This window comes from Neurospora tetrasperma (assembly GCF_000213175.1).
Source record: "Neurospora tetrasperma FGSC 2508 unplaced genomic scaffold NEUTE1scaffold_81, whole genome shotgun sequence".
NCBI lineage: Eukaryota > Fungi > Ascomycota > Sordariomycetes > Sordariales > Sordariaceae > Neurospora > Neurospora tetrasperma.
The window spans coordinates 7082867-7096165 of record NW_009799179.1 but is presented as its reverse complement, the minus strand read 5'-3'; the positions used below and the strand labels follow the sequence as shown (position 1 = coordinate 7096165).

The 13299-nt window shown below is 39.2% G+C and overlaps 2 protein-coding genes across 2 annotated transcripts; both read left to right on the top strand.

Moving 5' to 3' along the window:
• Positions 1 to 2412: 2412 nt before the first annotated feature.
• On the top strand, positions 2413 to 2645 carry NEUTE1DRAFT_142927 (uncharacterized protein; the record flags this gene model as incomplete). The annotated part of the gene is made up of 2 exons (XM_009858432.1): positions 2413 to 2545; positions 2593 to 2645. 2 exons carry the CDS (start codon positions 2413 to 2415, stop codon positions 2643 to 2645), a joined length of 186 nt encoding a protein of 61 aa, XP_009856734.1.
• An 8612-nt stretch (positions 2646 to 11257) lies between these two features.
• Positions 11258 to 13270, top strand: NEUTE1DRAFT_126496 (uncharacterized protein; the record flags this gene model as incomplete). The annotated part of the gene is made up of 4 exons (XM_009858431.1): positions 11258 to 11313; positions 11379 to 11535; positions 11600 to 12601; positions 12659 to 13270. The coding sequence occupies 4 exons, from the start codon at positions 11258 to 11260 to the stop codon at positions 13268 to 13270; spliced, it is 1827 nt and encodes a 608-aa protein (XP_009856733.1).
• Positions 13271 to 13299: the final 29 nt, after the last annotated feature.

Here is a 13299-nt window from a genome sequence, read left to right as displayed (position 1 = left end):
AGTGTGTGGTGGGGGGGGGGGGGGTCAGGAACGTGGGGTCCATGAGAGAAGCAAATTTGGCCACAAAACAAGAGAGCCACAACGGAAGCTCATGGAGAACGACCTACTCCTCTAGACGAAGGACTACCATGAGGCGCAAACCCACGTGGGAACCCAATAATACCGACTGATTGAGAGTCCTGCCTACACGGCTTGTTTCGATACATGGCTTGACTGCGCCCTACGCCCCGCAGAAGTCTAATGGAAGGCGGTAGGACGAAACAAAAGCCACAGGTGAACTACACCATGTCTCTTGCGTGGAACCAACCGCCGCGTCTATTCTAACCACTCAGTGGGTGTGTGTGGGCATGAGGCTTGACATCCACACATAATAAAAGGGACGGGATCCCGGAACTGTGGGAGGCTTGAGGCTTCATCAGTGGCACAGAGCGGCGTCTGGAGTAATTGTGGGTGAACCTGTGTGTCTCTCCAATTTGCTTTTGTCTATCAGCTTATTGTTGTGGCCTTCCCTCCATTAACTAATGATTGTCTAGGCGTCGTTGAATTTTCAATCGACCGAGAAATCGAGATATGTGGGATACTACTACCTGAAGATGTGTGAAAATCCGCGGCATCTAGTTAAACTTCCAATCTTGGCTAATATGAGATTCGCATGTTTTCCATCATCGGTACTGCGAGTTCGCAAATAGCACGGTAGCTTCATTGCTCCTGGCATGTAGATGTGCTTAGAGAGGTATCTAATGCGTGCCTGATGGAAGTGGCTCACTCGTTACCGAATTGCCAACAGGCATATGCTAGATTCAATATGAAAGAAAAACAATTGAAACTGGAGATGGTGTACCTTCGTATCAATCAGCATAGGAGTACTGTCCAATGAGCAACAGCTACATTGGACGGTAAACGGCAACTTGACTGCAGGTTACCATGTGCTACCCTTGTCCCCGGTTGCTTTTTCGAGGGGCACTTGACGTGGGTAGTGTACATAGGTCCTGTTGGCTAAATCACGGGTTAAGTACCTCTAGATGTAGCCAGTAAAGTCATTGTCCAGATTTTCCAGCGCGGGGACAGACGCCAAACCTGGTGGTGGTTTGTTTGGATAAGATACTTATGGGGTACCCTGTCTGATTTTCAACACGGTCGTAATGTGTGATCAACACCAAGCTAGTAATCGCCGGCCTAGAAATCGACTGTGTGATATGCATGGGAAAGTCGTGGTCCCTCTCACTACCCGGACAATCAGTTGACGCCGGAGGGCTCGAGGAAGATCATGCCGGAACTAGGGGCTTGAACACAGCACAACAGTTGGAATAGTTGAGTGTCTTGAAAGTCCTTTTGCGCTGATTCTAACTTTGGCGCGGTGCATATCGGTTCCTTTCTTTCCATGGAGATAAGATCGTGTTCCTTACATAGCCGCCGTTCCGGTAAAGTGGAAGCTAGAATGGACTGACAGAGCCGCAAGACGGTGTTGTGTGGACGGGATATACATGCACTGACGCTGTAGATCAACGAAATGGAACGCTGATGTGCAGGATGAGGATTTGGGAGTCCCAAATTAGCCATATCTTAGTCTGGACGGCATGCTTGAACCGGGATGATGATGGGAAAGAACGACGATGATTTGGAGAAAGGTAACACTCAGCTCCTCCTTCTTGCAGATTGAAAAGATGGACATTCCTGAAATAATCGGGGAAGATGATTTGGATCCTGGTAGAAGACAGATATGGAAGGTGCAAAACTCAAAATCCAGGGTCATCTAACGCCAATGCCGGGCATCGGAACAAGAGGGTGTTGTATTGGGCAATAAGTGAGCAAAAAGAAACTTCGTTGGGGTGGATTGACATTGTAGGTGACACTGCGGAGTGTGGAATAGATGGGTGCTGACGGTGCAGTGTATCAAAGATTGATACAGCCCGTGCGAAGTGCTAAAAATAAGTTAAAAATAGATCATTTCTAGCGGAGCCCGGTGAGATTCCGATAGTGGGCTAACTCTTGGCTTACCCAATGAGAGCTTTTAGCCCACTTGGGCGCTTGTAGCTCGACTGTGGGCTAATTCCCACCCACGGCAACTGGCCAATCAGAGGAACAAGATGGCGTGTCGTTTCGTGACTTCGAAGGGGGGGAGGAGTGCTGTGCAGCAATGTGCATGCGTCACATCGTGAACCGTTGCGGTCTCCTTGCATCGTTGCACAATGACATGGTTCCGGTTCCGACAACCCGAGAGTAGACGATCGATCAACACCTCGCTTAGAATACTGGCTCGTCGTCGCTTGTCTATGTAGTGGGAATCTCTCATGGGCTGGTCGAAGTCCAGACTTTCGAAACATGCAGAAGACGGACATGAGAGGATGGGCAAAAGAAGGATGTCATTCAGGCAAGTCAACAGTGCAGAGCTATGACTTTAGTAATGTGATCATGAACGCGACTGTCTCGGCTGTCGCATGGTTCCGGATTCCAGATATCCCAGCTCTTTTAGAGCTTTCGACGGAGCCAAGTCCGCTGGGGAAGGGGACCATCAACAGCCACCCCGCGACGTCATCGGAGAAAGGTAAGTTCTGATGCAGCTTGAGGACCATAGGCTTGGCCCTCTGCCAGCTGGTCGCCGTGACCAGGCCGACTTGTCTTTACCCCCCTTCTCCAAGGTTTAGCAGATTTCTACGATAAATGTCACCATCCATCCTAACTTTCACTTATCAATCTCTCTGGGACTTTGGATACCTTGTGATGAAACGCTGCGCAGGTCCTCTCTTGGTGTCTCGGGTTCCATGTATTGGCAATGGTTTCTCTCTTCCAACCAGGTATACATTGTCTTCATGAACTTAAAGCGACAGCGCCTAAGTCGAGAGAGCCTGATGTCTTGGAAGAAATAGACGACTTGGACATATCATGGGCCATAATCAAATCTGTGGTTTGAAATAGCCCTGTGCTACTGTATGAACAATCACAGAGAGGTAGTCACCGCCACTAGACCCAAAAGAAAAAAAAAAAAAAAACCCTTAACAAAGGAAAAAGCCCCATTTTTTTCAGTGGGAGGGGGTGAGGGGATTAAATCATTATGTCTCTATTTAGGTATTCGGAGTCATGCCCAAGATGTAGTAGTTTTAGATATGACGAGCTTTCTTTCTGTTTGAAACCTTGCAGATATGGGTAAATCTGTCAACAACGGCGATAACTAGCATCTCTTATGGCTTGGAAACTTTTGTCATTCTCCTTGTTACAAGATGAGTATTTTGTGGCCTCGGCTCTTTGCAGTTGTAAACCTTGACATTACAAAATCCGTGGGTAGATAGACGTAAATACCTTCTTCGTGAATTGGCCTCCGTTTTGATCAATCTGGAGAGCACATTCAACGTTGAGCCGACATCTAAAGACATGGAAGCAACTAATCGTCAAGAACGAAAAGTCCTGTGTTACGCAGCTGTCGATATGAAAGCTCCAATATGACCCGGAGGACGTCGTACGTACAGCATGTATGAAGTCCGAGACATCCCGGGGGCCGGGGCCGTCATGCTGTCTGCACGTAGTATGTACCTTTCTTGCATACCGAGACGTCCACGAGGGTACGTACCGGGCTGAAGGCCGGGAGGAGAGAGCTGGGACGAACCGATCCAAGCATTTGGATGACCAGGGGTAGCATCTTCAGTCGTCGCACTGTGACAGCGACTTCAACCTCAACAAAGCTATGGCCAAACGCGCATGTGCTATAACGCGCTGAGAATTGGTTAGCAGAAGGCAAAAGGAGACACATACTTATTGACATCGCCAGTGCTGGTAAAGCAATTCGTTCATTTCATTATCACTGGTGAACCGGGGTGGTTGAATGGGTGATATCAGATCGTTCCGGCAAATTAGTGCAGGCTTTTGATCGACATCCATGTTGCGGAGCGAGGTTAGCTCGAGGTTAGTCAATTCATCGAGCAATAAAATATGTCGTACCCTATCCCCCCTCGTTGCATGTCATTGAACCCTGGTTACACCGATAGTGAAAGACGCACGCAATCTTTTAGCACGACTTCGAGCAGATGTAGCGAGGAGGCGTTTTACTGGGAGGTTAAAAGGTTTAGTTTTATGCACGTGAGGGGGGTAAAACGAAGGAATGTTCTTACAGACGCTCTATGTTTCATCCGCAACGAAACAATCGGCTTCTTAATCGATCTTCGTACTACAACCCAAACCTTGCATTCTTCTGTCTTCCCCAGGAATTGACCGAGTCGAAAGGCGTCCTTTGTTGTCCTGAAAATCCAAGCCTAGGTAAATGCGGCTCGATTTTCCACGGGGACGGGCTAAACTCTGTTTACTGTGCATGTTTGTCACAGTGTCCCTGAAGCGTGAAGCGAGATGGCGTCGGCTGGCTGACGGAAGGGTATCAACCAGTTGCGGGGTGTTTTAGGCTTTCACCTTCGTCCTCTCGTCCAAACTTCCGGCGCAAATACAGGCCAGAGTAGGACGTGCCAGATGGGCAGAAGAACGAAAACCAACGCGATGGAGCCTGTTGGGGATGAGAGGGGGGTCGTTATCCAGGTCCGCGCAAAATCTCCCAATTACCTATTTTGGCAAGTACTGCGCCTACTTCGAACCACCGTACGGATGCAATACTAATGTCACTAGTAACTTCTATATTCCGTGCGCAACGCGCTTAGGTAGGAACTGTAGCGGTACGTAAGCGCTTAAGCCGCGGTTGCGGGAACCGTATATTGGCTGGTATTTTAACGATAATACTGGCATCGATGTGCAAATAGCAAATCTAGTGCGGAATATCTAAGACTTTACTAGTATAATTTGGATAGTAGGATGAATCTTACCTTTAAATATTGAGCTTTTAAATTAAGAATTAGTAGATTTTATATTAAGTTTTACGAAATTGAATATTTAAGTTTGGTTTTATATAATAAGAATATTATTTAATAATTAAAATAATTATAAAAATTTTTATTATTGAAATAGTTACTACTAAATACTATTTTTATTTTTTATTTTTTAAACACCGTTTTTACTATATTTATAGAGGTATTAGTACTTTTCGATATAAATTAAATAATAATATCGAAATAAGAAAAAGGTAAAAGAGAAAGTTGGATAAAAAACCTCCTAATAAATATTAACTAATATTTGAAAAGAGCTAAACCACTCTAGTTTTGTAGATAATAACCTTTAATTATTTATATAGTAATTAAAAATAAATCCTCCTCTTTACTACTGCCTTTATTACTAATATTTTTACTATTAATATCCTCCTTACTATTACCCTCCTTCTAAATAATAGTAGTATTTTCCTTCTCGTTATCTTTAGGGAGAGGAGTATTATAAATACTATAATTACTAATATTAAACTATTTTACAATAAATTAATAGAAGTTTCTTAGTAAATTTAAAAAATTTAGAAACCTATAAGGCTCTAATTAATAGTATTAAAAACATTCTTAATACCTATAATATATATAGCAAAAATAGGTAAATAATTACTAAAAGAATTAACAATCTTCTCTAAAGCCTCAACCTAGCGAATATATAAAATAAACTCCTTCTCCTCTTAAATTTTAGCCTTAGTTTCTTTTTTAATTATAAATTGGTCCTAGAAAGAACTAGTAGAAGTATAGCTATTAAAGGGGCGTAAGGACGGACCGAAGGGGCTTATACCTATATAGGGAGGAATAATAGTAGTAGTAGTAATTTTTTTTTTTTAATAATTGTAATAATTCTTATAATATTATTATATTCTTCTATAAAAGTAATAGAGCGCTTACTAATCGATTTTTTACTAGCATTCTCCTCCTATTAAGTAATAACTCTATCTTTAATACCCTCGGGAACTTAAAAGAAAAAAAAAATTAATAAATTATTAGAGGTTAGGTTAAAGTTTTTTGAAACTTCTTATTAGAATATAATATTTGTAGTAACTATTTTTAGAATATTTAAAGTATAGAACTCCTCTATTAATTTAGTTATAGTATTTCTACCTAGGGTTTTTTTCAACCCTAATAATATAAGGAGTACAAGGAATCTTATACTCCTTGCTAAGCTTCTTAGTAGGAGTAGTAAGAGCGGTAACCTTCTAATTAATATTAGAATATAGAAATATAAATAAGGAATTATAGAAGAATAGCTCTTATAATTTTTTTAATAGGGGTGGGGGAATTGATAGTAATAATATTAGCCTTACGCTTTTCGCTAATACTAATTTTAATAGTAGGAGTATTTTATATATTAATAGATATAAAGCCCTAATTAGAAGTAGAACTATTATTAGTACGAGTATTGGGAATTATAGTTAGAATAGTCAGTTATTATTATTATTGTATATTAAATAATTATAGATATATTAATTTAAGTTTGTGCTTAGAATTAAATTGCGTATAGAAAAGAAAAATAGATACGTACGATAAAAAGAGTAGCGTAGTATAAGAAAATAAATCTATTAAATATATAAATATTATTAATAAAAATTATACGTATAGTTGAAAAGGGGAGGGATACGTACGAAAGTAGTAATATTATATAATAGAAGAAGAGGGAGAAGAAGAGAAGGTAATACAATAAAAGAAAGTAAAATAGAGGGGTAATTATTTATTTAGTAATTTATTTATTAGTAATTTAATTTTAAATTTAAATAAATTACTGTATTATTTATATACTTATTTGCTTTACTATATTAAATATTATCCTATATAAGAATTTAGAGTATTTTATATTAGAATTTTTTATTTTATTATTTATACGAGAGGTTCAATGGAGGGGTAGCTTAGTACTATTACTAAGTAAAATAATAATGAAAATTAAGAGAAATATATATTTCTACTTATATTAGTGTATATACTTAGATATATAACCTACAAATCGATATATTAGTATAAAATATACTTATTAATAATTATATTACCTTTTTTTTATTTTACTATATATTTATATTTAGGAATACTCTATAAAGGTTAAGGTATTATCAATTTATAATGTTATATATATAGTACTACTCCGCTACGGGGTTATAGTCATATAGTACCTATAGCCCTCTAATTTTTAGTAGATAGTATATAAAATATATTTTTACAATATATTAAAGGGGGTAGCCTTAAAAAAAATAGTTAAAACTTTAACTTTTTAATTCGAGTAAAATATTAAATGATATACTATAAAACTTTAAATAAAATACTAATCTAAATCCTCCCTTAAAGCTTTTAGCCGCTACTATTATAAATCTTCTAAATTAATAGTATAGATAACATCGATGCTTTTTTTTACCTTATTAATAAAGATTTGAAATTAGTAATCCGTTTCTTCTACGGAACCTCCGCAAATTATTACTAAATTTCTAATTCGGTAAATATTTATATTTAACCGTTCGCTAATCTCTTAAGTCTATAGCTTTTATTTTAATAGTATACTAATAATACTATTAAATATACCTTCAAATAGTATTTTAATTTCTTTATAAACCTTAAAGCTATTTTCTGCCTAAAGATTAATTAATTGAATAAAATATATTAGAAGTAATAAATTGAATATAATATAATAATATTAGATATAAGTATATAGGAGCTACTATATTGCGAACTATTTATATTTATAGAGAAGTATATTAGCAAGAAGATTATTTACTTTTACCTAATTATTATTAATATTTCTTAATAATAGATAATTTAATTTAAAGTAATTATAATTTTGAAATTTATTATTAAGAGGTTTAAGAAGAGAAACCTTATTAGTATTATAACTATAATATATTAGTATAATATTCTAAATAGTATTAAATAAGTAGAGAATTTATAGTTAATTATCTTTCTTATATATTACTTCCCAATTAAGTACTTTTGTATATCCTTCCTAAATTTCTTTAAGGGTATACATTTTTTTTCTTACTTCGTAAAGCTTTTGAAAGACTATAGTCTATATACAAATAGGTAGCTATTCGAAACTAAAGTTTAGAAATATATATACGAAAGGTCTACATTAATATTTACTATAAATCTTCCGTTTATTAGCTAAACGGTAATAATCTTCTAATCTATTTATAATAGTAATAAAACTGCCTTTCAAACTATAAAACCCTACTATCTTCTATTTCATAGCATTTTTAGTCTTAAAGTAACTATACTAAAACTTAATTATATTCGTAGTATTAATTTAAAGAAGTAAAAGAATACTATATTTAAATTAGTAAACCTAGTACTTGGTTTTTAGTTTCTAATCTTTCTTAATATAAACTATTTATTTACAAATACTTCGAATAATAACTATATTAATAGATGCGAAATATTTCTTCTTAGTTGATCGGTAGTATAGTATTATACCTATAGCTTCTAAATATTCTTCGTTATTTTAAATATTTCTATATAATAAATTCTAAGAGTATTTCCTATACAATAAGTATTAAATAGTAGTAGCTCCCCCCTTATTAGTAAAAGTATTATAAATAGTTAATTATTTAATTATTAAATTGTCTATTATTATATACTTTACAACCTAACTATTTAAATTACTATATTAATTAATTAAAGTTCTTAAATATATTTCAATAATATTAGTATATTAATAAATAATATAGAAGAACGTAATAGGAAGCTAAGAACCGTAGTCGTCTCGTACTATAACTATAAATAAATAGAAGTTATAATAATTTATTTTATAGGTTGTATTTATAATAGTAATCTTCCCTCGCTCTTATAAAATATTTAAATTAGATTGCTTTATAAAGATTAACCTAATTAATCTCTCCTTTTTCTTTTTCTTTTTTAAATTAATATTATCTCCTACTATTACAACTAACTAGCCTTTCTATTTCAATTTCTTATTATTTATTTACACTAATAATTTACTAAAGTAATTTAAATACTCTTATAATTTATTCATTAGGTTATCCTTTTTCGAAAATTAATAATACTTTTTAATTTTTATACCTAACCGCCGTTTTAAATTAATAATCTTTTATATATTAAACCATCGACTACCGTAGCTTTTTAGATGTAGTCTTTCAATAGGAACATTCTCCTACCCGAGTACTATATATTCTATTATAGTAGGAAAGTAATTAGTTTTTAATAAGAAAATAATATACTTTTAAATAGCTATTAGTATTGTAATTTAATTATACGTTAGTATATTATAAATATAATCGTTAATAATAGTAATTTTATAAATCCCTTCTAGAATTTCTTCTAATTGTAAATTTATAGAGTAATTATTAAGTATACAAATAATTTTCAACGTAAAACCGGTTCTACTACTATTATCTAGCTTACTTTAGTATAAGTAATAGTAGTAGCGGTTTTACTTAAGACTAAGTTTTAACCTTTTTAATTTATCACTCTTAATTTAAAAGTATGAAACCTACTACTAATTATACTCCTATTTATTCTTACTCACTTAAAACTCGTCTATTTGAAAGTAACGCTCACGGATAGTAATTATTTCCTTTAGTATATAGAAACTGCTATTAAATATCCTTAGAATAGTTCGGACTAATTTAATAAATTCCCGGTTTTGTATCCTACGACGGCTACTTTATAGCTTAGGTATAGGGTTAATACCTCTATTAGAAGGTAGGGAGGAAGGAGGTAATAGTAAAGAAGGAAGTATTAGCGAAGAAGGGGGTACTAGCAAAGAAGGAGGTACTAGCGAAGAAAGGGGGTAGAAGTAAGGAAGACCTCTACGGTTTTATTTGTTTTAATTTTTTTAATTATTACTATTACCTATTAGAAGGTCTATTAATAAATTTCACTTCACTAATAATAGGAAGCAAACCTAGTATAGCTATTAATAGCGAATTAATTAACTTAGGGGTAGAGTAGTTTAGCCTCTACTATTATTAAGTTTTAATTTTAAGTACCGGTATTAAAGGAGGCTAATATATATTATAAACGGTATTTACAATAGAAGTATTTATATTATTAAAGAGTAGTTGAACGAATTCTTATTTGTTTAGAGGAATAGTGAATATATTTATTACGTATAAGTATTAATTTAAAATAAAAATAAATTAATAACTACAAGTAATTTACTTATTTTTACAATTATAATTAGGGTAGGTTTATACTATAATAATAATTTTAATTTAGGTTGCGGGATATTGTATAAATAACACGCAAGCGAGAAACGGGATAAACACAATACAGATACAACGAATACAAACCGTACGGAAATTAAAGAGGATCTATAATTAAAATAGTATAAAGGTATTAAAATTGTTAGTACGCGCTTGCGCGAGACTTCTGGCGCTTGAAAAAAGGTATTTTCGTAGCTAATACTCTATTACGTATGCTTCCCAAAGAGGTAATTGGGGATTTGTGTGCGGACCTGGATACCGAGTCCCGATGAGAGATGAAGGAGAGCCTTGTCCGCCAAGACCTGACTCGTGTGTCCCTCGACTTCCTTCGTTGTGATTGCAGTTGATGTAGGTGTCCCTTGGGTGGTGTGGTATCCACCTCGCTCCGGCTGCTACAGTACCTAGTGTACACCACATAGGTAAGCACCGTGGCACCCACGCTCCACGGCAGGGCACCCAAGGGACCGGACCCTCCACCCCCCTCCACAACCTACGGTAGTGGCTTGAATGGGTAGGTCCGTCAGTTCATCCCCAGCCGAACTGTGTGTTAGGAGGTACTAGTGCAGCGGTGCCCCAGGCCCTGGGCTCTCCCCCCTTCGCGCACTCCCGTCGCTCGTCTGTCCTCTTTCCCCCAACTTGCGTGTGAACGTGAAGAAGACGATCTATTATTAGCATCATCAAGCCAGCCTCATCTGCATCGACCGGCGCCGCAAGGTACTGCAGTACTACAACGTCTTCGAACATCCTTTGCATTGCTGGATATTTTATATCCAGATACCGGCTGCCGACGAAGAGCTGTCGACCTTGCCGGTGGTGTTGACGACTTCACTCTTCTAGCAGACGTCCTCCCCGAATCCTCCATTAGCAGCACATCCAGCTTCTGCATCAATTTCGTTGTCCTTGGCCATCGATAGGCCTTTGCTTGTTCTTTCACTGCAAGCGTCGACATAGTGCCAGTCGCATATACATGCCAATTGTGCCTCCACAGCATCATCAGATCGAACTACTCCCGTTCCGACCCGAGGACCGCATACTCGGCGCTGTCAATTACAAACATCCGACGACATCCCGACTTCCCAACGCGTTGTCTCTCACCACTCACACGTTGCTGTTTTGTCGAATCCATCGTGTTGATAACTGATACAAGACACCACTTCCGTGGCCCCGAGAGAATCACACCTGTATTGATCTGATCGCAGTGCTCTGCACATACACCTCGCCAAGATGGGCAGGAGGAAGATAGAAATCAAGGCCATTAAGGATGACAGGAATCGCTCCGTGTAAGCTTTCAACCTCGGTGGAAAATGCTCCATTGTAGCTGAAACTGATGCTCCGGAACATACAGAACATTCTTGAAGCGCAAAGGGGGTTTATTCAAGAAAGCCCATGAGCTTTCCGTCCTGTGCTCTGTCGACGTTGCCGTTATTATCTTCGGCAACAACAAAAAGCTGTACGAATATTCATCCAGTAATATTCGCGATATACTACAACGATATACCTACGTAAGCAGACCCCAAGAAGATTGTTTCTTTCGACATCAAGTACTTACCATGATACACCGTACAGCACGGAGGACCTAATGAGCACAAAGGCCCTTCTGATTTCAATGGTGGCGCCGACGACGATGACGACGATGACGAGAATGGGACTAATTCGCAAGGGGAACAACATATGATGTACCAACCGAACCCGCCAGTTTCATACCCCTTTCTCCGGCACACAAGTCTGTCGGACTCACCCCCAGTACCAAACGGCGCGTTCGGGCCTCAGCCGGGACATCAAATGAGCCGCGCCCATACTCCCCAGCCGCCCTTCGTCGCTCGGCCACCATCTGTCAACGATATCCGAAGGCTGAGGCCCGGGCAGCCGGTCCGTCCTGCGGGAGTCGCCCAGGAACTTCAAAATAGGAGCGCCTTTGTGCCATCGCCTCCCATCTACAACCCACAACCACCTGCTACCATGGCGCCTACTCACGGTCTTCCCACACAGTTGCATCCCCAGTATCCCTTCCAGCCGTCTCAACCGCCTGCTCATTCCATGCAACAGTTCGAGGACCAGAGAAGATCGCCTCTTCCTCCGACTTTTGTGTCTCAACCGCCACCACATCCAGCACATCGCCATTCTACGTCCCCGCCTGAACTTCTCCAACCGCAGATCTCGCAGCAACAAGTACATCGCCATTCTGCCTCTCCTCAAGTTCACCAAGCCCAGCTTCCACAGCAGCCGCAGCGGCTACCGAGCGCAAATATGTCACCTCCTCCGCCACAGCCAGCTCAACCGCCTCAGCAGCAGCAGCAGCAGCAGCACCGTCACCAGCAGCAACAACCTCAGTCTATGCCTAATCAAAACCTTCAACCTCCTGCACCGCCAAAGCCAGAGTCTATGGAGAGGCCACGCCGGCTGATCCCCGCGCTGAATACATCGGTCAAGAACCCTGGGCAGGGCAGTGTCTTTACGCCAATCGAACCAGAGAACAAGTCTATTCTGTCACAGCATTTTGCCGCGTTCCGTCCGGATATCAAGTCCGAGTCGCCAAACAATCGGTCGCAGTCTGTCGATGGCGGTAACGTGTCTAAGCCTAATACCTCTACACCATCTATCCAGCTCTCCAGTGCACATGGCCAGGGGTCAGCTCAAAGAACGAATTCATTGGCGGTAATCTCACAATCGACGCTTCCTCCGCCATCCCGGCCCCAACACCTACGTGTGGGAGGTGGGCCATTGCGACCGCGGCTTAAGGTGCAGATTCCGGACGACTCGGATAGCGGAAGCGCTGCTGGGTCGGCAAGTTCTCCTCGTGTTACAACCACAACGGACTCCGCTCCACAACCGCTAAAGACCGGCTCTGTACTTCCACCACCGTCACCATCGGCCTCCAATCTACCTTCTGCGGGTGCCACAGGACCACCTAATCCCTTTGCCCCTCGATCAACAATTCAGCACAACAACAATATGAACATCGACACTCCCGTTTCTGCTCTCCCATCTCGATTTCTGGGCGATCTGCTGCCTAGTCCCAGCAGATTCTATCCTGAATGGGGATATGGCATCAGCGCGGAGAGCAACACGCTTCCTAGTCCATTGAACTTTGCCACACCTGTTAACGGAACCGGGCCATCGTTCTTGAGAGACGATCCCACTCCACTGAAGAGGAAGAGCCCCGAGACGAAAAGTACCGGGCCCGAGAATGACACTGGGAACAATCAAGATGCTAAACGGATGCGGCTCGAATCTTAGGTCGACCCCGTCATCTCTTTCTTCACTTT